At 34.7% G+C, this 25,231-nt stretch overlaps 1 protein-coding gene across 3 annotated transcripts in view; it reads left to right on the top strand.

Moving 5' to 3' along the window:
- LOC101888973 (uncharacterized protein DDB_G0290587) overlaps nt 1-22,151 on the top strand; it is a 133,238-nt gene extending 111,087 nt beyond the window's left edge. The window contains exons 4-6 of one of the 3 annotated variants that reach the window (XM_059118952.1): nt 5,690-5,798; nt 17,173-17,420; nt 21,690-21,759. In XM_059118952.1, the coding sequence (XP_058974935.1) occupies nt 5,690-5,798; nt 17,173-17,420 (357 nt within the window). In that variant the 3' untranslated portion in view covers nt 21,690-21,759. Of the gene's footprint in view, nt 1-5,689; nt 5,799-17,172; nt 18,274-21,689 lie in introns of those variants that run through there. The other 2 variants (XM_059118953.1, XM_059118951.1) reach the window with 2 other exon arrangements.
- Nucleotides 22,152-25,231: the final 3,080 nt, after the last annotated feature.

The following is a 25,231-nucleotide window of genomic DNA, read 5'->3' as shown; positions in this document are numbered from 1 at the left end:
AAGGTCACCAATTGAAATAAGTCCTTTAAAAACGAGGAAAGTCTTTGATATGTAGAAGATTTGTTTACATATATTTTGTTTGTATATTCAGACAAGAGTCTTCCTTGTGTCCTTCCAAGTATCACCTCTTGACAAAGAACTTTTTATACACCTGCACCGTACATGTATGGAGAGTATATTAAGTTCGTCATTCCGTTTGTAACTCATCGAAATAATCATTTTAGACCCAACAAAGTATATATTCTTGATCAGCGTAACATTCGAAGACGATTTAGCCCTGTCCGTCCGTCCGCCTGTCCGTATGTCCGTCTGTTGTAATCACGCTACAGTCTAAACGAATAGGAAGCTAAAATTTTGCACAGATCTCTCTTTTGTCTGCAGGCAGATTAAGTTCGAAGATGGGCTATATCGGTCCACGATATCGTATAGCCCCCATATAACGGTACCCCCCGATATTCGGTATTTTGATGATTATAGCCACATTTTCTAATGGAATGGTCTGAAAATCCACACAAGGAGTTACTTGTGATTACTTCATCACTTGAAAGAGAATTATCTATATAGGTCCACGATATCGAATAGCCCCCATACAACGGTACCCACCCCCCCGATATTCGGTATTTTGATGATTTTAGCCACATTATTCAATTGAATTGTCTGAAATTCCACACAAGGAGTTCTTTGTGAGTACTTTACTCCCTGACATAGAGTTCTCTATATAGGTTAACGATATCGTATAGCCCCCATATAACGATACCCTCTGATATTCGGTATTTTGATGATTTCAGCCACATTTTTCAACGGAATTGTCTGAAAATCCACACAAGGATTTCTTTGTGAGCACTTTAACCCCTGAAAGGTATTTGTCTATATAGGTCCACAATATCGTATATCCCCCATATAACGGTTCACCCCCGATATTCGGGATTTTGATAATTTTAGCCACATTTCCCAATGGAATTATCGGAAAATCCACACAAGGATTTCCTTGTGAGTACTTTACACGCAGACATAGATTTGTCTTTATAGGTCCACAATATCGTAAATCCCCCCATATAACGGCACCTTCCGATATTAGGTATTTTAAAAATTTTAATTTTTTTTTGAAAATTCTCTAATTCGTTCCAAATGGTGAAGGGTATTTAAGTTCGGCCCGGCCGAACTTACTGCTTTTTTACTTGTTGTATTTAAGATCTTTTGACATAATACATCCCAAAAAAAAAAAAAAAAAAATAGTAATATTTCAAGACCCCCCATTACTTTGAAATTAATCATTTAATTTTTCCAAGTGCTGCTCACACATCTCTAATGAAATCCTTTTTGAGATAACACACACACACACAGACACACACTCTAACCCATTATAAATTATTGACATGTTCGTATCTGACACCTGACATTATGTGATGCAAAGTGACTGTGAGAAGAATCATTGATCAATTACGAAACACATTTCAATCGTTGCCATTGCATAAGGACCTCCATGATGTGTGCGTGTGTGTGAGTGAGTGCATATTTGTAACTAAACCATAACTGTCTATTGAATGGCCATTGTGTATCCTTGGAGTCGATGTCCGTGATGTCGTTGATGTTGTCACAATGATTATTAATTACCAATGACTACATTTCGAAAAATGAACATTAATGACTTGCATTGTCAATGGATTGCCATGGAAATGTGACGTTTAATGCCCCAGTAGAAAAGGTCCTTTCTCTGTTGCAATTGAGGGATATGATAATTGTATGGATTTAATGGATTTTTGGAGAATTTTTGTATACGATTTTATGGGAAATTATAAGTTCCATATTCATCTCAGGTTTCTGGTTGAGGGAAATATTTAAATAGAGCAAGTTGTAAAAATTCGCTGACTTGTTCCTCAAGTTATGACAGATAGAAGTATTAATAATTGTGACTCTTTGTGGTTCAGGTAACAGAAGGGGTTCACAGATATATATCATCTTGACAACAGATCTTGTATTAGCAAAAAATGTTTGTATGTTTGACATTTGAAGAGAGTTGGATGTTTATTTCGCTTTCTTTGCGCATTTTGTTTTTAAAATCTTGAGCCCTATGTGGGAGAGGTACCAGAAGAAATGGTCCGATCTCTACAATCTTTATCACAGATCTTGTGTTGATGGAAATATTGAGATGTGCCAAGTCTGAATGGAATAGGATATTAATTTCCCGTTTTATGTGCCAAATGGATGTTCAACATTTTGACCTTTTGTGGGGGTCAAACTTCCTAGACACCAACAGAAATCAAAAATTAGTACCATTTAGTTCTTTTTGAACCATTAAAGTACGCATTTGCCTAACCACACCAGATCTCAACACCGGATACAAAACAGAGACCTTAATATTAAATTTCGAGATTCTAGCATTATCCATTTACCCAATACCTAATTTAGTACCAAATCTACTCCTTCACCCAATACCAAACTTAGTACCACATCCATATCAAATTTCAGGATTAATAAAAATCTCGTTATTCGAGTAATTTGAAGACAATTGGTCTCATACATCACCTTTTATAAGAGGTACTTGATGCAGTGGACCGATATTGTCCATTTTCGCACCTCACCTAGTAATGAGAAAAATATTAGGATTTGCAAAGTTGGAGCAAAATCGGGTTATCCTTTCTCTTTCTGTGCAGTAAATTTTTATACCCTACACCACAAGGTGGTCAGGGTATTATGTCTTTGTGCATTTGTTTGTAACAGGCAAAAGGAAACGATATAGACCCATAGTTCCTTTTGATGATCTGCATAGAATCACATTCTGAGTCGATTTATGCATGTCCGTCCGTCCGTCCGTCTGTCCATGTATTTTTGTAAACAAAGTACAGATCGCATTTATTGCCCGATCCAGATGAAAATTTGCACAGATCATTTGTTTGGCCCAAGGACGAACTCTATTGAAATTGGAGATAATCGGTAAAAATTTAGATATAGCTCCCATATATATCTTCGTCCGATTTACCTATTTTTGTGCACCAAACGTGTAATATCAGCCCGAATTGTATGGAATTTTGCACATACAACCAAATTGGGCCTGAAAATAAGTATGACAAATTTGATCGAAATCGGTTCCGATATAGCTATAGCTCCCATATATATTGTTCATCCGATTTGTTATTTTTGTCCTCCGCAGCCGTAATATGTATTCTGCAACAACAATATTTGGGGAAATATATGAAATACAGCTCAGAAATACATTTGCTAAATTTTATCGAGATCGGTTCAGATTTGGATATAGCTCCCATATATAACTTCGTCCGATTTGCCTTTAATTGTGCACCAAACGTCTAATATTTGCCCAAATGGGATGAAATTTGGCACATACGACCGAATTGAGTCTAGAAGCCAGTATGTCAAATTTGGTGAAGATCGGTTCAGATATAGCTATAGCTCCCATATATACTGTTCATCCGATTTGTTATATTTGTTACCCACAACCGTAATATGCACTCCGTAACAACGATATTCAGGGAAACATATCAAATACAGCTCAGAAATATCTTTGCCAAATTTTACCGAGATCGGTTCAGATTTGGATATAGCTCCCATATATATCTTTATCCGATTTCAAATTAATTGTGCACCAAATGGGCAATACAATTCCGATTTTAAAAGATACAACTGCTTCGGCATTTTTAGTCCTTTGGACTTTAAATTATAATTATAATCATAGCGTGTATGATTGAATTCTCCCATAAAAACTTTTAAATGTTATGTGGAGCTCTACTAAATTAGGAAAGTGGTGTAGGGTATCATAAAGTCGGTCCTGCCCGACTTTAAGACTTTCTTTACTGGTTTTTTTTTTTTTTTTTTGAAAAGTTCGACCTTTTGTGGGGGACGTACCAGAAGGAGTGGGCCGATATTGTTCGGCTCCGAACTTAATCTTGGTCATCATATTTTCATTAAAAGTTCGACCTTTTTTGGGTTAGGTTCCAGAAGGAGTGGGTCGATATTGTCCGTCACCGAATTCAATCTAAGTTTGATAATAATATTACGATGTACCAAGTTTGGACCAAATCGGATACTTCCTTCGAGAATCATCGTGCACCAGTAAGCTAGACAGAAAGACTGGCGCACATCGCTAGATCGACTCCAAATGTCCTGAAACGGATTTGCTCCAAAGAGACCTAGGCTCTAAAACCATTATTTCGATGAGGCTAGCTATATGGTAGAAGGTATAACAAGTAAAAAAGCTGTAAGTTCGGCCGGGCCGAACTTTTATTACCCTCCACCATTTGGTACAAATTTGGCAATTTCCAAAAAATAAAACCCGTTAAAAATTCTGTTAAAATCTTAAAAATACCGAACTACAAATACCAAATTTGAAACGATTCCGGTAAACAATGTCGCTAAAATCGTCAAAATACCGAATATCGGGGGGTACCGTTATATGGGGGCTACACGAAGACGTGGACCTGCACAGATAATATTCTATCTTTGGCTGTAGTATCCATTACGAACTTCAAATGCCAAATTTGAAATAATTCCGGTGAATAATATCGCTAAAACCATCAAAATACCGAATATCGGGAGGTACCGTTATATGGGGGCTGTATGATAACTTGGACCTACATGGCCCATTTACGAACTTAACCTGCCTACTGGGAAAATATACATGTGTGCAAAATTTTAGCCTTCTATCTCAATTTGTTCAAAAGATAGCGTGATTACAACAGACAGACAGACAGACACACAGACGGACATGGCGAAATCGTCTTAGAATTTTACGCTGATCAAGAATATATATACTTTGTTGGGTCTGACATGAATATTTCGAGGAGTTATAAACGGAATGACAAAATTAATATACCCTCCATAGTATGGTGGAGGGTGTAAAAATCGAAAATGAAATTGAATTTTTCAGGACCACCAAAGCCATATTCGTGATATATTTAAAGTAAAGCTATTATACATAGGATTCGAGCTTTATGCAAATCCACCGTAAATTCTTTGTATGATCCATTATTACAAATGTTTTAGATAGGCGCCGCATAAATAAATTCCGCCTTTATGTGCCTTTTTGAAAAAAGAATCTTGTTTATTTGTAATTTATTTGTCTCTGTCTGACTCCCAAGTTTAATAAGCTTCGGGCATTTTTCTAATTAAATGCTGCCATTTAAGTTTTTTTTTCTAGAACACTCACTCTCCACCCTCCACCCCTTGAGAAATAATGCATCAAGCGTTGAACACTTGACATTGATATGCATTTTATGTTTGACACATTTTGCACATTTCCCTTTTTGATGAAGTTTGTCAGCGTTTGCTTTTCACCAGCTAACAGCTCTTGGCGGAAAATGTTTCCTGGCAAAGTGGAGCAGAGCGCGCAGCACAGGCGTCACGTTTTAATGAAAATGTAATTTCTATTTCACTGTCAACAGTATGTCACATGACATTAATCCAGGCAACGAACCATCCAATGGTTGCTTCCTTCACCCACCCATCCAGCTTTCCCCTTCCACAAAGTGCGAAATGAATGAAAACTGCTGCCTTCGTCGATTGCAACAGTTTTCATCATGGCCGGGACATTAATGTAATTTCCCTTTTTTTCTACGTTTTTTTTCATTTTCAAAACGCTGCACTCACAATAAAGTGAAAAAAAAAAAAACTTAAAATGCATTCTCAATTTCGTTTTTTTTGTTTTCATTTCTTCTTCTTTTTTTTCCAATTCCAGGCAAATTGGTTTAAGGCCACACAATATTGTCGTTATCATGGCATGCACTTGGCAAGCATATCATCGCAAGAAGAGAACGATAGACTGGAGAAACATATCAAAGATTTTGGTAAGTAACGAATGGAATGAAAACGTAGAAGAAATAAAGAAAAGAAATTAGAAGACCACACATTAAGGTATTACTAAGTTTGAGTGTATTGAAAGGGAAGCAAGGTGGAACTCGAGCGTGATTAACAACCCATATGCTGGGCAGAAATAAGTGGTGTATAATTCACCACTAATTGGTGGGGGTGGGGGCAGAAAACGAAATGATGTAGCAAATGGCGTGGTCAAGGCGTGGGGAAGGTAGAATATTTCATGTTAGGTTAAAGATAGAGCAAAAATTCGAATATAATTGAAGTTTCATGATTAACATTTTATGCCTCGTCCCTCTATTCAAAACTTTTATCAAAATATTCGTGACTAGCAAGTACCGTCTACTTCGTCAACGAAAAGTTCATCTTAAAAGATTCATTCCAACAGTTCGTGTTTGGCCTTTTTAGTACTCAAAATGTTAGGCCTTTTTATACCCCCCCACCATAGTATGGAGGGTATATTAAGTTTGTCATTCCGTTTGTAACACCTCGAAATTTTAGACCCCACAAAGTATACATATTCCTGATCAGCATAAAATTCTATGTCAATTTAGCGATGTCCGTCCGTCTGTGGAAATCACTCTAGCTTCCGCACGAATTGAAGTAGATTGAAAAAATTTTGCTCAAATGTATATTATGTCTGCAGGACTTTTGGTATTGAAAATGGGCCATATAGGTCCACGTTTTCATATAGCCCCCATATAACGGTACCTCCCGATATTCGGTATTTAGATGATTTTGGCGTCATTTTTCACCGGAATAGTTTCAAATTTGGTATTTGAAATTCATAATGGATACTACAGCCTAAGACAGAAAATTGTCTGTGCAGGTCCACGTCTTCGTATATCCCCCATATAACGGTACCTCCCGATATTCGGTATTTAGATGATTTTGGCGTCATTTTTCACCGGAATAGTTTCAAATTTGGTATTTGAAGTTCATAATGGATACTACAGCCTAAGACAGAAAATTGTCTGGGCAGGTCCACATCTTCGTATATCCCCCATATAACGGTACCTCCCAAAATTCGGTATTTTGATGATTTTAGTTCCATTATTCATCCGAATTGTTTCAAATTACGTATTTAGAGTTCGTAATGGGAACTACAGTCTGTGACAGAAAAATGTCTATGCAGGTCTAGGTCTTCGTATAGCCCCCATATAACGGTACCTCTCTATATTCGGTATTTTGCCGATTTTAGGTACAATATCCACCGAAATTGTTTGAGATGTGTTATTTGAAGTTTGCAATGGATGCTACAGCCTGCGACAGAAAATTGTCTATGCAGGTCCAGGTCTTCGCACAGCTCCGATATAACTGTACCTCCCTATATACGATATTTTGATGATTTTAGCTACATTATTCACCGTTTATTTCAAGTTTGAATTTGAATATGGTAATGGCTAATGAAAACAATGCCTATGTAGGTCCACATCGTATAGACCCCAAAATAACGGCTATATTCGGTATTTTTAAAATTTTAACAGAATTGTTTAAGGATTTTATTTTTTTTAAACTTCCTAATTAGTTCCAAATGGTGGAGGGTATTCAAAGTTCGGCCCGGCCGAACTTAATGCTTTTTATCTTGTTATTACTAAAAATTCACAATTTGTTTGGTTTGACAAACATTTTTAATCAAAATTTTATAACTCGTGGTAAATTTTTCAGATTTATAAGGTTTTTGTATATCATTGAAGTTTTTCCTTTTTCGGAGAGACTAATAGCAAATTGTTAACTTTTCACTCCAAAAAGTTTTCAAAATATTTAATTTCGAATTTTATGTAGGAGGATATAAGTAAAACCTATGCTCTAAACCAAATCAATGGGCCCATATTTTCTATCAAAAACTATTTGAACGTCTCCATGTGTAAACCCCAGAAACCAAAAGTGGTCTCCATATCAAATTTCAGAATCTAAGCTCTATCCATTCACCAAATACCATATTTGCTAACATTTAGTACACTTGTCCAAAACAATATTCATCTCTCCATTCTAGACATCAATAGTGACCCATTTAGAACATTTCGGATATTTATAGTACGTATTTGCAAAACCACTACAACATCTCATCGTCAGATACCAAGAGAGACCTCAGTATCAATCTTTTAGATTTCAGTTCTATACATTCATATAATACCAAATTTAGTAAAACCACATCCACATCTTAATCCACTTTCGAAAACCACATCCACATCTTAATCACAGACACCAACAGTGGCCTCAATATCCAATTTTAGAATTTCAGCTCTACCTCTTCACAAAATTTAGTAACGTTTAGTACGCACATTCAAAGCATCCTAGAAAGTGATCTAAAATTAGTATTAGTATTTAGTACTTTTCGTACAAATATAGGACGTATTTCCAAATATCCACCAAATCGCAAATACAGATACCATCAGTAATCTAAATATCAAATTTCGGAATATTATCTCTATCTCTTTCCCTCAATACCAAATATAGTACTCTTTAGTATTTTTCATACAACTATAGTACACATTTACAAAACCACCTCCATATATTTAGGCTACACCCTTTTAGATTTCAAGCACTATTTATTTACCCAATACCAAATTGTACCAAATAGAGTACTATTTAGTACTTTTCGTGCACTGTACTGGAAGTGTAGTGGTTTTCGAAACCTCTCTATCACAAACCTACCATTAACAGGGACCCCAACACAAAATTTCAAAATTCCAGCTTCATTCGTTCACCCTAAACCAAACTGTACCTAATTTTGTACCATTTGTACAGTTCGCACACTTGGTAGACATTTCTCAAGCCGCCTTCATCAAACTTACTTTACAACTTTCTCATACCAAATTTCAAAACTTTTGCTCTATTCTTTCAAATAATACCGCATGGTACCATCTTAGATATGGGGAAGGCGAACTGATTGGAACTGAGTAATATGACTAGTTTTCTTTTAAGTGAATCAATGAGGACGAGCCTGTCAAAAGGACTATAAATCCTAAATAAAATTTATATCATCGATATGAGTACTGCCAACATCAAGGATTCCGCCTACTGTCGAAAAATCGGAGCAGAAATCAAAAAATCCTTTCCCTGTTCCGTTGTTTTTTTTTTTCAGTTCCATTAAAAAAACCTGTATTTTTGTTAGAGGATTTCAAATTCCAGTTAAATCCCAAATATTTGGAGTTTTTTAGTGAAATATAAAATCTACTGTATAAATAATACATTTAAAAGGTCTGCTATAGGTTTTTGGAAGCTATTTTCTACACAGAAGACCTCCAAGTGCTCCCCTATATTCACAAGTCCTTGGGAAATTCTTCCAAAGATAAATTAATATAATAAGCTCTTTAATAGACAAACAATCTTTAATAGCTCTTCTATAGACACAAGAAATTTTAAAAACTATTTTATAGTATTCATAGAGCTTCATGAGCTCTTCTATATATAGAAGACTTTCAGAATCTCTTTTATAGATAGAAGACCTCCAGAAGTTTCTCTGTAGACGTCAGACGTTCAAAATTTCTTTTTTATATAGAAGGTATTCAACAGATAGAAAATATTCAGCACTTCTATAGACCTCACACCTTCATTAACATACAAATTTCAGAAGCTTTTCTATAGATGGTGGACGCTCATAGTCTCTTTTATATAGGATAGACTTTTAGAAGATTTTTAATAAACAAAAACCCTTCAGAAACCCTTCTATTGACAAAAGATCTTCCTTCATAGACAGAAAATCTTCAGAACCTTTTTTTGTAGGTAAAAGACATGTAAAAGCTTTTCTATAGGAAACACAATTGGACAAAAGACCGTCAGAGGTTTTTCTAAAAAGAGAAGACCTACAGGTACTCCTCCAGAATCTCTTCTAAAAAGAAATGGACTCCAAGACTTCCGGAATCTCTTTCGTAAACAATTTTTTTTTTTTTTTGAGACAGAAGACTTAGGGTTGGAAGGTTTGTTTTTAACTATATTCTAGATATTTCGTTCTCCACTAATAAACAAATGTTGTTTTATAAAAACAACAATAATGGGATTAAGCCTGACGATTTTTGTAACAACAAAATTCTAGATTTATTTTATTATAAGATAACACCTACTAGAGAGGAGGACACCTTTCAAAGGCATACTTATTTGAAGGAAGGCGTACGTAAAAATATGAAGGGTGAGGACCCTTTAAATTGGGACCACTTGCGGGCGTAGTTTTCTCACAATCAGAACAATTAAAATACAATGATCCTGCACACGACTGTTGTAGAGAGAATAGTTGTTTTAAACGTCTATTCCATTAAATGCCTTGGAAGGCTCTTCTGCCGAGAGGAAACGCGTTCTAAGTATACTATTTAAGGAGTTTTCTACAGAAAGAGAGAGAGAGATAAAGCAAGAGAATACCTTTTAGCAGCGGTGCTCAAGAAAAAATATCTCTTTATGGTCAAATTTCTATTTGCTTATTTAAATCAAGGACTAACACTGTCATTATTTAAACAAATATTTTTTATCCATTTGCTTTATAAATTATTTTGGCAAGCATTTATGCTTAAAAACAATTAAATGGAATCGTAAAATATAACGAAAAACAGAATTTTAATTTTCTCTTAAATTATCTCTTTTTTCGGCTCATGTTCTAGAACACGGTTTTGAGCACCGCTGCTTTTAGGGAAAACCAGTAAAGAAAGTCCTAAAGTCAGGCGGGGCCGATTTTATGATACCCTACACCACTTTGCACGCTATGATTATAATTATATTTTTAAAATTCAAAGGACTAAATATGCCGAAGCATTTGTATCTTTTAAATTCGGACTTGTATTGCCCATTTGGTGCGAAATTAATTTGAAATCGGATAAAAATATATATGGGAACTATATCCAAATCTGAACCGATCTCGATAAAATTTGGCAAAGATATTTCTGAGCTGTATTTGATATATTTCCCTGAATATCGTTGTTACGGAGTGCATATTACGGCTGTGGGTAACAAATACTACAAATCGGATGAACAATATGTATGGGAGCTATAACTATATCTGAACCGATCTTCACCAAATTTGGCATACTACCTTCTGGACTAAATTCGGTCGTATGTGCTAAATTCCATCCCATTTGGACAAATATTAGACGTTTGGTGCACAATAAATGGTAAATCGGACGAAGTTATATATGGGAGCTATATCCAAATCTGAACCAATCTCGACAAAATTTAGCAAAGGTATTTCTGAGCTGCATTTGATATATTTCCCCAAATATTGTTGTTACAGAGTGCATATTACGGCTGCGGAGGACAAAAATAACAAATCGGATGAACAATATATATGGGAGCTATATCAATATCTGCACCGATTTCGATAAAATTTGGCATACTTATTTTCAGGCCTAATTTGGTTGTATATGCAAAATTTCATACTATTCGGACTGATATTACACGTTTGGTGCACAATAAAAGGCAAATCGGGCGAAGATACATATGGGAGCTATATCTACATTTTTACCGATTATCTCCAATATCAATAGGGTTCGTCCTTGGGCCAAACAAATGTTGTTTGCAAAATTTTATCTCAATCGGATAATAAATGCGACCTGCATTTTGTTCACAAGAATACATGGACAGACGGACGGACGGACAGACGGACTGACATGCATAAATCAACTCAGAAAGTGATTCTATGCAGATCATCAAAATGAACTATGGGTTTATCTCGTTTCCTTTTGCCTGTTACAAACAAATGCACAAAGACATAATACCCTGACCACATTGTGGTGTAGGGTATAATGAAGGTCATCACAAGAGGTGGTGAGAAGTCTTGCCAAAAGGTTATTTTTTAGAGAGGCGTTCTTCTAAAGATAGAAAATCATTTATGGGTACGATAAAATTAGAATTGCAGGGGAAACTAGAGAGAGAAGACATTTAACAAGCTTTTTCAGATCGATGAGTTCTTCTGAACATTAAACATTTTTTATGGGTTTTCTGTATATAGGAGAGCTTTTAAAATAGTTATATTGATGTGTATATCTTTTAAGTAACATTCTCCGATATATATCTGAAGATTATGCATTTTCATTAAACGTAAATTAGTGGAACTTTTTCTCCAATTAATTTAATTTCTCAACATTTAACTTTCCCTTAATTGATGACCAAAATTCCTTTCTAATTACTAAACACAAGAGGATTTCCAGCTCCATTTTCTGATTTCCCTTTCTCTCACGGGAATACAGCATTCCATTTAAATTACATTTCTTTTTTTTCGAAACTTTATTGAATTCCTTTCATTCCACCCGCTTTGGTTTCGATTAGATTTGAAGCATTTGAACATTTGACGTTAAAATGTGAAAATTAGGTTAAATGGTGGGACCGTAGTCATGTAACCAGCTAACCAAATGGGCTAAACAGAGAAAAGAGAAAACATCAACTCCATCTGTTATCTACAAAAACAAAAAAGCGAACGAAAAATGCTACAATTGTTCATACATAGAAGTTTGTTTGTAACTTTACATTGAGATTGTAATGTTTGGTGAATGGTAATGTGGCATGGCGTTGGAGGTGGCGGTGGTGGCTGGTGGTTGGGGGTTCGATGTTGCTTGTCGCTTGTCTTGTTGTAATAAGTCATTGCTCGAATATGGGTTACATGGAATCTATGGTATACCCGGCGAGAGCAAAGAAGGCAATGCATTGCTCCGAACAATGTAGCAGCAACTTAACTCTCTGCCCATAGTTCAGAGTTAATATGGCTGCTGCTGCTGTTGTCTGTGACAAAAGAAGCCAAAAAGGAAAACTAGCGCAAAAATATTGAAAGCCATGCCATGCCATAATACCCGGAAATATAATTTCATTTAGAGGCAAAAAAAATGAAAACGAACATAAAAATAGAGTAAATGCAAGCATTTAATAAGCGTTTGTGTGAAGGGAGATACAAACGGCATGCCCTGTTCGTTAGAGATGTAGAGCAGTAATAAAACTTGTTAGAGCCTTTGTTTTTTTCCTCTAAAACAAAAGTAAAATGGAAAAAAATTGGAGCAAATATTTCAAATGTCAATTGTTTTCGCTTAACATTTGGGAATTGTCAAATTGTATGTATGTGAAAAAAAAGAACTCGGGTATGTAAATATTTGAAAATGAAGGGAATCTAATTAAAGAGAATTTTTTTATTGCAAATTCAAATAAAATCTGATAATGATGAATAATAGATATATGTTTCCGAAGGAATATCGAACACAACAAGTAAAAAAGCAGCTAAGTTCGGCCGGGCCGAACTTTTATAGCCTCCACAATTTGGATGAAACTTGAAAAATCTCAAAACGAGACCGCCGGAAAATACCGCTCAAATGAAAACCGTTACATGGGGGCTATACGAATACATGGTCCTGCATAAGTAATTTGTATTATTGGCTGTAGTAACTGTTCCGAAATTTATAAAAGAAATTTGAAAAAATTTGAATAACGTCGCAAAAATTCTCAAAATACCGAATATCGGGAGGAAATGTTATATAGGGGATATAAGATATTGGGGACCTATATGGACAATTCTCTTCCTGGGGGGTAATGTAGTCACAAGGAATTTTGTGGATTTTAAGACAATCCATAATTGTAAGTGGCCTTCGAACGGCCAATGAAACCGTCACACGGTGCCCGAATGTTCCTGTGCGGTATTTTGGCCCATTCACGGCGAAGCGCTTGCTTGAGGTGATCGACACTTTGGTATTTTTTATACCCTACACCACAAGGTGGTCAGGCAGAAGGAAACGAGATTGACCCATAGTTCCTTTTGATGATCTGCATAGAATCACATTCTGAGTCGATTTATGCATGTCCGTCCGTCCGTCTGTCCGTCCGTCTGTCCATGTATTTTTGTAAACAAAGTACAGGTCGCATTTATTGTCCGATCCAGATGAAATTTTGCAAAGATTTTTTGTTTGGCCCAAGGACGAACCCTATTGAAATTGGAGATAATCGGTCAAAATTTAGATATAGCTCCCATATGTATCTTCATCCGATTTGCTTTTTATTGTGCACCAAACGTGTAATATCAGCCCGAATTGTATGGAATTTTGCATATACACACAAATTAGGCCTGAAAATAAGTATGCCAAATTTGATAGAAATCGGTTCAGATATAGCTATAGCTCCCATATACATTGTTCATCCGATTTGTTATTTTTGTCCACCGCCGCCGTAATATGCAATCTGCAACAACAATATTTGGGGAAATATATCAAATACAGCTCAGAAATACATTTGCTAAATTTTATCGAGATTGGTTCAGATTTGGGTATAGCTCCCATATATAACTTCGTCCGATTTACCTTTTATTGTGCACCAAACGTCTAATATTTGTCCAAATGGGATGGAATTTGGCACATACGACCGAATTGAGTCTAGAAGCTAGTATGTCAACTTTGGTGAAGATCAGTTCAGATATAGCTATAGCCTCCATATATATTATTCATCCGATTTGTTATATTTGTTACCCACAACCGTTATATGCACTCCGTAACAACGATATTCAGGGAAATATATCAAATACAGCTCAGAAATATCTTTGCCAAATTTTATCGTGATCGGTTCAGATTTGGATATAGCTCCCATATATATTTATCCGATTTCAAATTAATTGTGCACCAAATGGGCAATACAATTCCGAATTTAAAATATACAAATGCTTCGGCATATTTAGTCCTTTGAACTTTAAATTATAATTATAATCATAGCGTGTATGATTGCATTCTCCCATAAAAACTTTTAATTGTTATGTGGAGCTCTACTAAATTAGCAAAGTGGTGTAGGGTATCATAAAGTCGGCCCCGCCCGACTTTAAGACTTTCTTTACTTGTTTTTATTGCAAATTCAAATGAGATCTGATAATGATGAATAATAGATATATGTTTCCAAAGGAATATAGTACACAACAATTAAAAAAGCATCTAAGTTCGGCCGGGCCGAACTTTTATACCCTCCACAATTTGGATGAAACTTGAAAAATCTCAAAAAGAGACCGCCGGAAAATAATTAATAAGTAATTTGTATCATTGGCTGTAGTAACTGTTCCGAAATTTATAAGAGAAATTTGAAAAAATTCGAATAACGTCGCAAAGACTTTCAAAATACTGACTTTCGGGACGAACTGTTTTATAGGGGATATATGATATTGGAGACCTATATGGACAATTCTGTTCCTGGGGGGTAATGTAGTCACAAGGAATTTTGTGGATTTTAAGACAATCCATAATTGTAAGTGGCCTTCGAACGGCAAATGACCCCGTCACACGGTGCCCGAATGTTGCTGTGCGGTATTTTGGCCCATTCATGGCGAAGCGCTTGCTTGAGGTGATCGACACTTTGGTATTTTTTATACCCTACACCACAAGGTGGTCAGGGTATTATGTCTTTGTGCATTTGTTTGTAACAGGCAGAAGGAAACGAGATAGACCCATAGTTCCTTTTGATGATCTGCATAGAATCACATTCTGAGTCGATTTATGCATGTCCGTCCGTCCGTCTGCCCGTCCGCCTGTCCATGTATTTTTGTAAACAAAGTACAGGTCGCATTTATTGCCCGATCCAGATGAAATTTTGCAAAGATCATTTGTTTGGCCCAAGGACGAACCCTATTGAAATTTTAGATAATCGGTCAAAATTTAGATATAGCTCCCATATATATCTTCATCCGATTTGATTTTTATTGTACACCAAACGTGTAATATCAGCCCGAATTGTATGGAATTTTGCATATACACCCAAATTAGGTCTGAAAATAAGTATGCCAAATTTGATCGAAATCGGTTCAGATATAGCTATAGCTCCCATATACATTGTTCATCCGATTTGTTATTTTTGTCCACCGCCGCCGTAATATGCACTCTGTAACAACAATAGTTGGGGAAATATATCAAATACAGCTCAGAAATACATTTGCTAAATTTTATCGAGATCGGTTCAGATTTGGATATAGCTCCCATATATAACTTCGTCCGATTTACCTTTTATTGTGCACCAAACATCTAATATTTGTCTAAATGGGATGGAATTTGGCACTTACGACCGAATTGAGTCTAGAAGCTAGTATGTCAAATTTGGTGAAGATCGGTTCAGATATAGCTATAGCTTCCATATATATTATTCATCCGATTTGTTATATTTGTTACCCACAACCGTAATATGCACTCCGTAACAACGATATTCAGGGAAATATATCAAATACAGCTCAGAAATATCTTTGCCAAATTTTATCGAGATCGGTTCAGATCTGGATATAGTTCCCATATATATCTTTATCCGATTTCGAAGTAATAGTGCACCAAATGGGCAATACAATTCCAAATTTAAAAGATACAAATGCTTCGGCATATTTAGTCCTTTGAACTTTAAATTATAATTATAATCATTGCGTGTATGATTGAATTCTCCCATAAAAACTTTTAATTGTTATGTGGAGCTCTACTTAATGAGCAAAGTGGTGTAGGGTATCATAAAGTCGGCCCGCCCGACTTTAAGACTTTCTTTACTGGTTTAGTGCTAACCTTGTTTTCCGGATTGGTATCCGGAGATTTTGGTGGCCATTGTGCGTTGGAAATGAGGCAAGAAATCTCATTTGGTAACCATTCTTGGGTTGCGCGTGTTGAGTGCGATGATGCTTAGTCCTGTTGGAATATCTAAGGTCTGCGGCCGAAATGTTTGCGTGTCCTAGGCTTTAATACACCCTCCAGAATATTTTCGCGATAATATTTGGCATTTATTCTGATGCCACAGTCAATTAATAGGGCGGAGAGCGACAATCGGCTGTAATGGCGGCCCACATCATCACCATGGCGGGCGCTTGAGTTCTGGTGGCCAACCGAAGGTGCACATTTTCAGCTGACCTCTTTGGCAATTAAACACGATAATTTTGTTTGTTTACAAACTGCTGGACAACGAATGTTTTCTCGTCGTAGAAAACCAAATTCGGCAGTTCACCACTTTCGGCCAAGCGAAGCAACTCTTTAGCTCTTTTGAGTCTATTTTCTTTCTGTTGCTGTGTGAGTTCGTGCACTTTTTGGAATTTCATATAGAATGTTTGACTTGAGGCTAATATAAGCAAAATTTTCAAAAGGGGTCCCTTATAAAACATTGACAATTTTGTTTAAACAATCACATTGTCATTTTATTGCAAAACTTGGAGAATATTTTTTTAATAACTACTAATTTGTAATAATTATATTATTATACATGCTATTTTATAACTTTGCTTATGTAGTTACACTTGGTTTTTTTCGTTTGGTATTTAAATTCAAAATGGTGATTGGTGTAGTTAATGCAATTAGGCAATGCTTGAAAGAATCTGCTTCAATTGAAATTTCCGTATTTTTCTCTCTTTCTCTTTTCTTTCTTTCATTTTCTTCTCTTTTTGCCATCTAGGTTTGGGTAATGAACATTTCTGGATATCGGGTACCGATCTAGCCGATGAGGGTAGCTTCTTCTGGATGGCCACCGGTCGCCCGATTACCTTTACAAATTGGAATGCTGGCGAACCGAATAATTTCCGCTATGAAAATGGTGAAGAGGAAAATTGCATGGAACTGTGGAATCGTGATGGCAAGGGTCTGAAGTGGAATGATTCACCCTGTAGTTTCGAGACATATTTCGTGTGTGAAGTACAACCCTAAGTATGGATGAATAGGTGGAACCACAACGACTACTACAACAACCACAACAACAATGGATTTAGGATAACAAATTTTAAGCGAATTAAGAAAAAACAAAACGAATTGGCAAGAAAATAAGTAAAACAAAAAAAAAAAAAAAAACATGGATAGTAATTTTTTAGCTCTCTTTTTTTAGGCTTTTTTCCATATTCCATAACGCTAGTGGCTTTCACAAATGTCCTTTACATTTCATTCAACAAATGCATTTGATTTAGTTTAGTTGGAGAAAAATATTGCAATTTTTAATAATTTGCTTAATTTTTAGTTAAAATGCATGCATGCAATTAAAGAAAATGATAATCTCTCTCTCGCTCACACGCTCTCTCTGCCACTGAATCACAACAACTGATAACAATAACTCACTTACTCACAAATACATGCATAATTTACACATATTGTTGCTACCACAATTAACACAATGACGATGTCGACGAAGAGCTTTGAATGACAGAAAGAAGTCTGTGCGTAGTTTATTTTTACCAAAGGATTTGTTTGGAAATCCTTACAGATTTTAGTGATACATCCGACCAATTGACCGACCGACCGCCCGCCCCTCACTCACTCACAATACAAAAACACTATCATATGTTGCTTTTCATGCCTCTTCATTTGTAGGAATAGTTTAAAAAATGAATGAAGAAGAATGTACGTATTTTTTAATCGTTTTTTTAGTTTTTTTAGTTTTAGTAATTAGTTATAATTATTTATGTTTACAACAAAAAGACAACAATCTAAATGTTCAAACAAATGATATTGTTTAGTAATTAAAGAAAGAAAATAAAATGTAAATAAAATTGAAAAAAAAAAAAAAAACAACAAAAAATATACATTTACAATTCATTATTTTGGGAGCTGGCCAAAGGTCGCAAGAGACATAAGTTAGATTTCATGAAAAAACAAACAATCCTTAAGATGAAACGCTCCAAGCAGGCTATGTATTGAACTAGATACATTATAGTTATATATTCTAAAATGAACCAGTAAGGAAAAGTCAAAAGAAGGGCAGTACCGACTATATGATACCCTACTTCACTATGCATATCTATTAGAGCTCCCGTAAGAAAAGAATTTATTTCAAGCAGATCATACCACCTATCAACATTTGGCTTTAGAGCAGTTATAGTTTGCTATGGAGTGTATGATATCACTTTGAGAAGGATTATATTAAAAAAATATAACGGAGCCGAGTTGCACAAAATGGAAACGTACATCCCGAAATTCACTCCTTTTGGACTGTTATTAGCCATTATTTGCAAATAAACGTGAAATCGGGACGAATTCGATATACTTGCTTCTAGACTGAATTCAGGACTTTTGGACCAATATTAGTTGAAGATATATATAGGACCTATATCCAAATCTGAACCGATCTTGACAAAATTTTATATACTCATTTCAGAGCTGTATCTGGTACCAAAGATCACTGTTATGGAATGCATATTACTTTAAACCCCAAATCGGACAAAATATATACATGGGAGCTATAGCTATATCTTAACCGATATACACCAAATTTAAAGTACTGGTGTATATTATGAATTTAGTCGTAAATGCCAAAATTCAGTCCATTTGGGCTGATAGTAGCCATTTGGTGCACAATTAACCTTATATCGTATAAATATATATATGCGAGCTATATCCTAATCTGAACCGATCTCGATAAAATTTGGCAGAGGCATTTTTGAGCAGTATCTGATATCAGGTACTAATATCATTCTTCTGGAGTGAGTATTACGCATATGAGGGATTTAAAACCACAAATCGGATGAAACATATATTTGGGGGCTGTAGCTATATCTGAACCGATTTTCTCCAAATTTGATTAACTTATTGCTAGACTGAATTCGGTGGGATGTACCGAAATACAGGTCATTTGGACTTATATTGGTCATTTAGGGGACATTTAACCCGAAATCGGTTGAAGATATGTGGGAGCTATGTCTAAATCGTATCTGATTATCACCAATTTCAAAATTTTTCCTAAATAGTCCACATTGATCAGTCCTAACGTTGGTCTAAAAATCAAACTGTTGGAACTTGAAGTTATACTCATAAAAAATCCGAATTAGTCATTGAACACACATTCTTAAAAGTTCCATCTTTGGTCCTTGGAAGAATGTATTTCGAATATTTTTTAAGACCATGAGTGCTTTTCTAAGACTTAAAGATTGAAGTATTTAATCTTGAGGTCTTAGAAAAGCACTCATGGTCTTAAAAAATATTCGAAAAACACCAATTTTGGTTCTTGAAAAAATATTCTAAAAAAGTTCAACGGCTAGTCCTTGCAAACATATTTGCAAAAAGGCCATGTTCTGTCCATTAAAATGTATTCTAAGAAAATCTCTTTTGGTAATTTGAGGAAATATTGCATTAAAGATCATTTTTTGTCTTTAAAAAAATATTTAAAAAAACTCAATTTAAATCCTTTACCATCTATCAGTCTAAAATCTACTGTTGTCCTTGAAAAACATTTCAATGGAAGAAATGTTTCCTGCCTTGAAAAAAATATTACTCAAGAGCCTTCATAGACTTTTGAAAAATATTCCAATAGCGTCTATTTTGGTTTTTGAAAAATTTTTTTAAAAAAGTTCAACGGTTAATCCATCAAAAAGACCATGAAAATTATTCTAAGAAAATCTCGTTTGGTAATATTGGAAAATATTACTCCTAAAATCAATTTTTGTCCTTTGAACAATATTTTTAGTAAAATCATGTCAAAAAGTATATTTAGTTCATTTAACATCTATACGTCCAAAGTCTACTGTTGTCCTTGAAAAAATTTTCAAAGGAAAAAAAATTCCTGCCTTGAAAAAAATTACTCAAGAGACCAAATTTCGTGTCTTTGAAAATATTTGATCCCAGTAAAAATACTGTTAAAATGTGGACAGTTGGTTCTTAAAAAATATAATCGAAAAATTTTAGTTTGGCTCCTGAAAAATATTTATAAAATATGAACATTTGGTCTCTTAAAAATATTCTTACAAGATCTTTGAAAAAATATTTCAAAAAAGTCAACGCCAGGTCCTCACGAAAATATGTTTTAAATGTCGAATTTCCTTTCTATGTTTTTCGCCTAAAATACTCCTAAAAAGGACACGTTTGTTTCTTAAAAAAGTTGTATAAAAGTATGTACTCATTTCTCAAATATCGGGAGGTGCCGTTACATGAGGGCTATACGAAGGCGTGGACCTGCACAGACAATTTTCTGTAATAGGCTGTAGTATCCATTACGAACTTTCAAATACCAAATTTGAAACAATTCCGGTGAATAATATCGCTAAAATCATTAAAAAATCAAATATTGGGAGGTGCCGTTATATGGGGGATATACAAAGGCTTCGATCTGCACATACAATTTTCTGTCATAGGCGAACCATTACGAACTTCAAATACCAAATTTGAAACATTTCCGTTGAATAATGTCGCTTAAATCATCAAAATACCGAAAATAGGGAGGCACCATTATGTGAGGGCTATACCAAAAAGTGGACCTACATCACCCATTTTCAATACCAAAAGTCCTGCAGACATAACACATATTTGAGCAAAATGTTATCAACTTACATAATTTCGTTCTGAAGCTAAAGTGTGTGGTCTAAAATGTATATTTCGTTGTTTTACAAACGGAATGACAAATTTAATATACCCTCCATACTATGGTTTAGGGTATAAAAATCATTCTCAATATCCAGGTTTAGTGGCTCAGCTGTCTCTTATGATTCTATTGTCTTTGGGAAAATAATCTTAAAAATCCGCAATTCAAGAAATCCTATGAGCCTAGAAAAAAATTCTTAAAATTCGATTATTGGCTATGAAAAATACTCCTAAAAGTCCTTGGAAAAAATAATTTAAAACAAGCTATCAGAAAATTGTCATGACGTGTCTTCCTCTTAAAAGTATTTTCGTGATCCATGGTGGCTCTGAATGTTCTTTGGAAAATATGGGTTGATTTGTTCTGAAAATCTTCGTCTAGTGGCTCTAAGGTTAATCTTTAAATGATTGTTAGTCTAGACATACACTATAGTAGCTTCCAAAGTCACCTATTAATTATTTTCCCTAGAAACACCATTGTAGCTTTATATAGTCCCACATTTTTTTTTTTTTTTTTTTCAAAAATCCATAATAGCCGTCACAAATAGTTGTAGGTCCTATAAAATCCACGACAATAATCCCTTTAAAAATACAAACTCATTGGTAATTTATTCTTAAATATATTTTTATTTCCCACAGGTCTACAAAATGAACACTTCTGGATTTCCGGCACTGATTTAGCCGACGAGGGCAGCTTCTTTTGGATGTCGACGGGTCGTCCAATTACATTCATCAATTGGAATGCCGGCGAGCCGAATAACTATCGCTACGAAAATGGTGAAGAGGAGAATTGCATGGAACTGTGGAATCGTGATGGCAAAGGACTGAAATGGAATGATTCACCCTGTAGTTTTGAAACGTTTTTCATCTGTGAAGTTTCCCCCTAAAACTAAAAAAAGTTAAAATTAAATGTTATAATTAAGATATGTATTATTAGAAATTTATATAAAATGTAGAAAAATAAATTTTCCATAGAGTTCAAATTATCAAAATTAAAAAGAAGAAAAAAAAAAAATAATTGCAAGTGTAGTTTTTTGGTTAAAACATTGAAGATTTTTTCGAGATAAATAATGATTGACACAAGTTAAAGTTTATTTGTTCGTATTTAGTTTTTTATTTAAGTCGATGAAAACAATAAAAATGTATAAAAAAAAATTATTTCAATTTATTTAATTGTAGTGGAATTTTAACGTCAGATTAGTAGCTCAACCCGAAAAAGACAAAAAATTATATAGGTGTATGATTGAATTTTACTGAGTAAGTTTGCCCAAATGTAAACGTTAAAAATAATAATAATAATAATAATAATAATAATAATAATAATAATAATAATAATAATAATAATAATAATAATAATAATAATAATAATAATAATAATAAAATTAATAAAATTAATAAACAAGTAAGCAAAGGCTACAGTCGAGCGGGCCGACCGTTGAATACTCTACAACACTATAATAAACCATACAGTTTATATAGGCGAAATACTCGACAGAATTCCACAAGATATTGTGACAAATAATAAAAGAAAACCATCAGGTTTCGTTCTCTAATTTTCGAATAATAGCAACTTAAACTAATTTGCTCATTTCCAATTTATTGGTAGATGTTGCACTTAAATGGTCTTCCTAGATCTGGAACCAATATTTCCCAAAGACCTATAATCTCTCAGAAGTGGGAAAAAATTAACATTTATTATTGGTTTTTGACTGAAACGCATCTATATGAGATACAGACATTTGACTATATTCTTCAACGAAATCAGCGTTAACGAAATAGTCGGAAGTGCGTCTTTCCTGTATTTGTGAATTCTCCAAAAAGTCACTGGAATGGACATTTTCGTATTTTGTCTACAAAAGTTGGCAAACTCCTTTACACATTGAATATTTTTGGATGGCCATCCAAAACTGTTTGGCTTTTGCAATGTCCGGTAACCCCCATTCAAATGTGCGTGAGGATCGGGCGATAATTACGACCTGCTGACAATTTTGCAGTTTTTTGGTCCATTTCAACCCCTAAATATATGACGATCATCTCCGAAAAGAGTAGGCTTCTATTCTGATCCTCATCTTATCCCCATGCAAAATTTCGTAAGGATCGGGCCATAAAAGCGATCTGTATATGATATCCTGATATCCTAACTACTTAGTTTTGTTAGCTGTAGAAATATTACCAAATGTTTAATTCAAAATGAAAATATGCCAAAAATATGACAAAATGGAAAAAATATGAGAAAATATTACAAAATCAATATTTTCATATTTAGAGAGATATTTTTATGCAGTTTTTTAGACGTTTTTTCTTTCCTGCCAAAAGGCCATTCAGAATTAATGAGAACTGTCGAAATCAGTTCAGCCGTTCTCGACATATATGAGATCTTTCAAGCATATCTTCTTTGATAGACATATATCACATGTATTTGCTATATATTCGATTTTTTTGATCTTAACATCAATGTAAAGATCAGAAGTAACCTTGTCAAGGCTTTGTGATTTCGCCGGGATTTAAAATATTCGCGGTTTAATGAAAAATTTTGAATTTTTTCAACAAAAAAGATATGGCCTATTTTACCCGCTAAATATTATCCGATGACCACCCAAATTGGTAGGCTTCTTCCCCGCCCTGAACTCTAGCTACATGCATTCGATTGGTCTATAATTGCGACCTGTATAGCTACTGCAAAATCCGACATTTTTTCAGTATTTGGTCCATTTCAACCCCTAAACATTTGGCGATCATCTCCAAAAGAAATAGGGTTCTATTCTGACCCTAGCCCCACCTCCATTCTAAATTTCGTTAAGATCGGGCCATAATTGCGACCTGTAGAGTGATTACAAATTAATATGGACAGACGGACAGACGGACGGACGGACATACATAGCTAGATCGACTCAGCTCGGCGAGATAGGAAGATCCATATATACTTTCCTATGTGGGAAATCAATATTTCGTGGTGTTACATAATTTTTGGCCCAATCAGACTTATAATACCCCCAACACATAGTGTTGTAGGGTATAATAAATAACAAGTAAAAAGTTCGACCGGGCCGATCTTTGAACACGCTCCAGCGAATTTGGCAATTTAAAAAAAAAATAAAATCCGTTAAAATTTTTGTTAAAATCTTAAAAATATCGAATGTAGTGTCTATACGACGACGAGGCTGTAGTACCCCTTACAAACTTCAAATACCAAATTTGAAACAATTCCGGTGAATAATAACCAATACCAAAACGTAGAGAATTTTATGCTGATCAAAATGTACCGTGTTGGGTATAAAATATATATTTCGAAGTGTTACAAACGGAATGACAAACTTATGGTGGAGGGTATAAAAATAGTGAAAATAAAAAAAAAAAAAATAAAACTGATTGACTACCTCTTCGCTTCATAATTGCTATAACCAAGTGAACATTTCAGGTCAAAAGTATACTTTTTTGTTGTAAAAATACAAAACTCTCTTTTGTGATCTTGGACACATTTTATATGAGAATGCGATGAAGTTTTTACAAAGTATCCTTTTATAGATTTAAAATTCAAATCGAATGTATCAAAAATTGAGATAGAAATTTATGGGTATACAACGTATGACATATTAAATTAAACTTATTTTCTTTATTGAAGATGTGATAATATATTCATTAAATTAATTGTATTCTCACCCACATGGCATGCCCAGAAAGGCAAGAGAGCCATTTTAACAGAGGGAAATGGGGCGTATGACATTTAACATGGAACAGCATACCTAATACGCCAGGGGGGGGGCACATATCCAATTTTTTGATATGGAAATAGTTTTTTTTTTTCTATAATGTATATCATGAATATAAAATCTAATAGAAAATTTGAAGAGAATTCTAACAAAGAAAAATTAGACGCATGATATTTCTCTTGGAACAATATTCCTCATACGCCGCAGGAAACTCAGATAGTAACTACGAAATTTAAATTTAGCTCAAAGCGGGAAATTTAAAAATCAAAACTCAAAGAAAAGAAACAGTAACAGGGAATTTCGAACGACGGACGGGGCCGACTATATGGTACCATACACCACTATGCATATTTAGTAGAGCTCCCGTAACGATCATCTGATACATTACAACACTACAATATGTTAGAAGCCATTTTATGTCCAAATGCTTTTGGAAGATTTCGCTTTTGAAATTATGTCGCGGAGCACTGC

Source organism: Musca domestica, unplaced genomic scaffold (assembly GCF_030504385.1).
Source record: "Musca domestica strain aabys unplaced genomic scaffold, Musca_domestica.polishedcontigs.V.1.1 138, whole genome shotgun sequence".
NCBI classification, from domain to species: domain Eukaryota; kingdom Metazoa; phylum Arthropoda; class Insecta; order Diptera; family Muscidae; genus Musca; species Musca domestica.
Note: the sequence above shows the minus strand (reverse complement) of the source record. Positions and strands in the feature narration are given on the sequence as shown.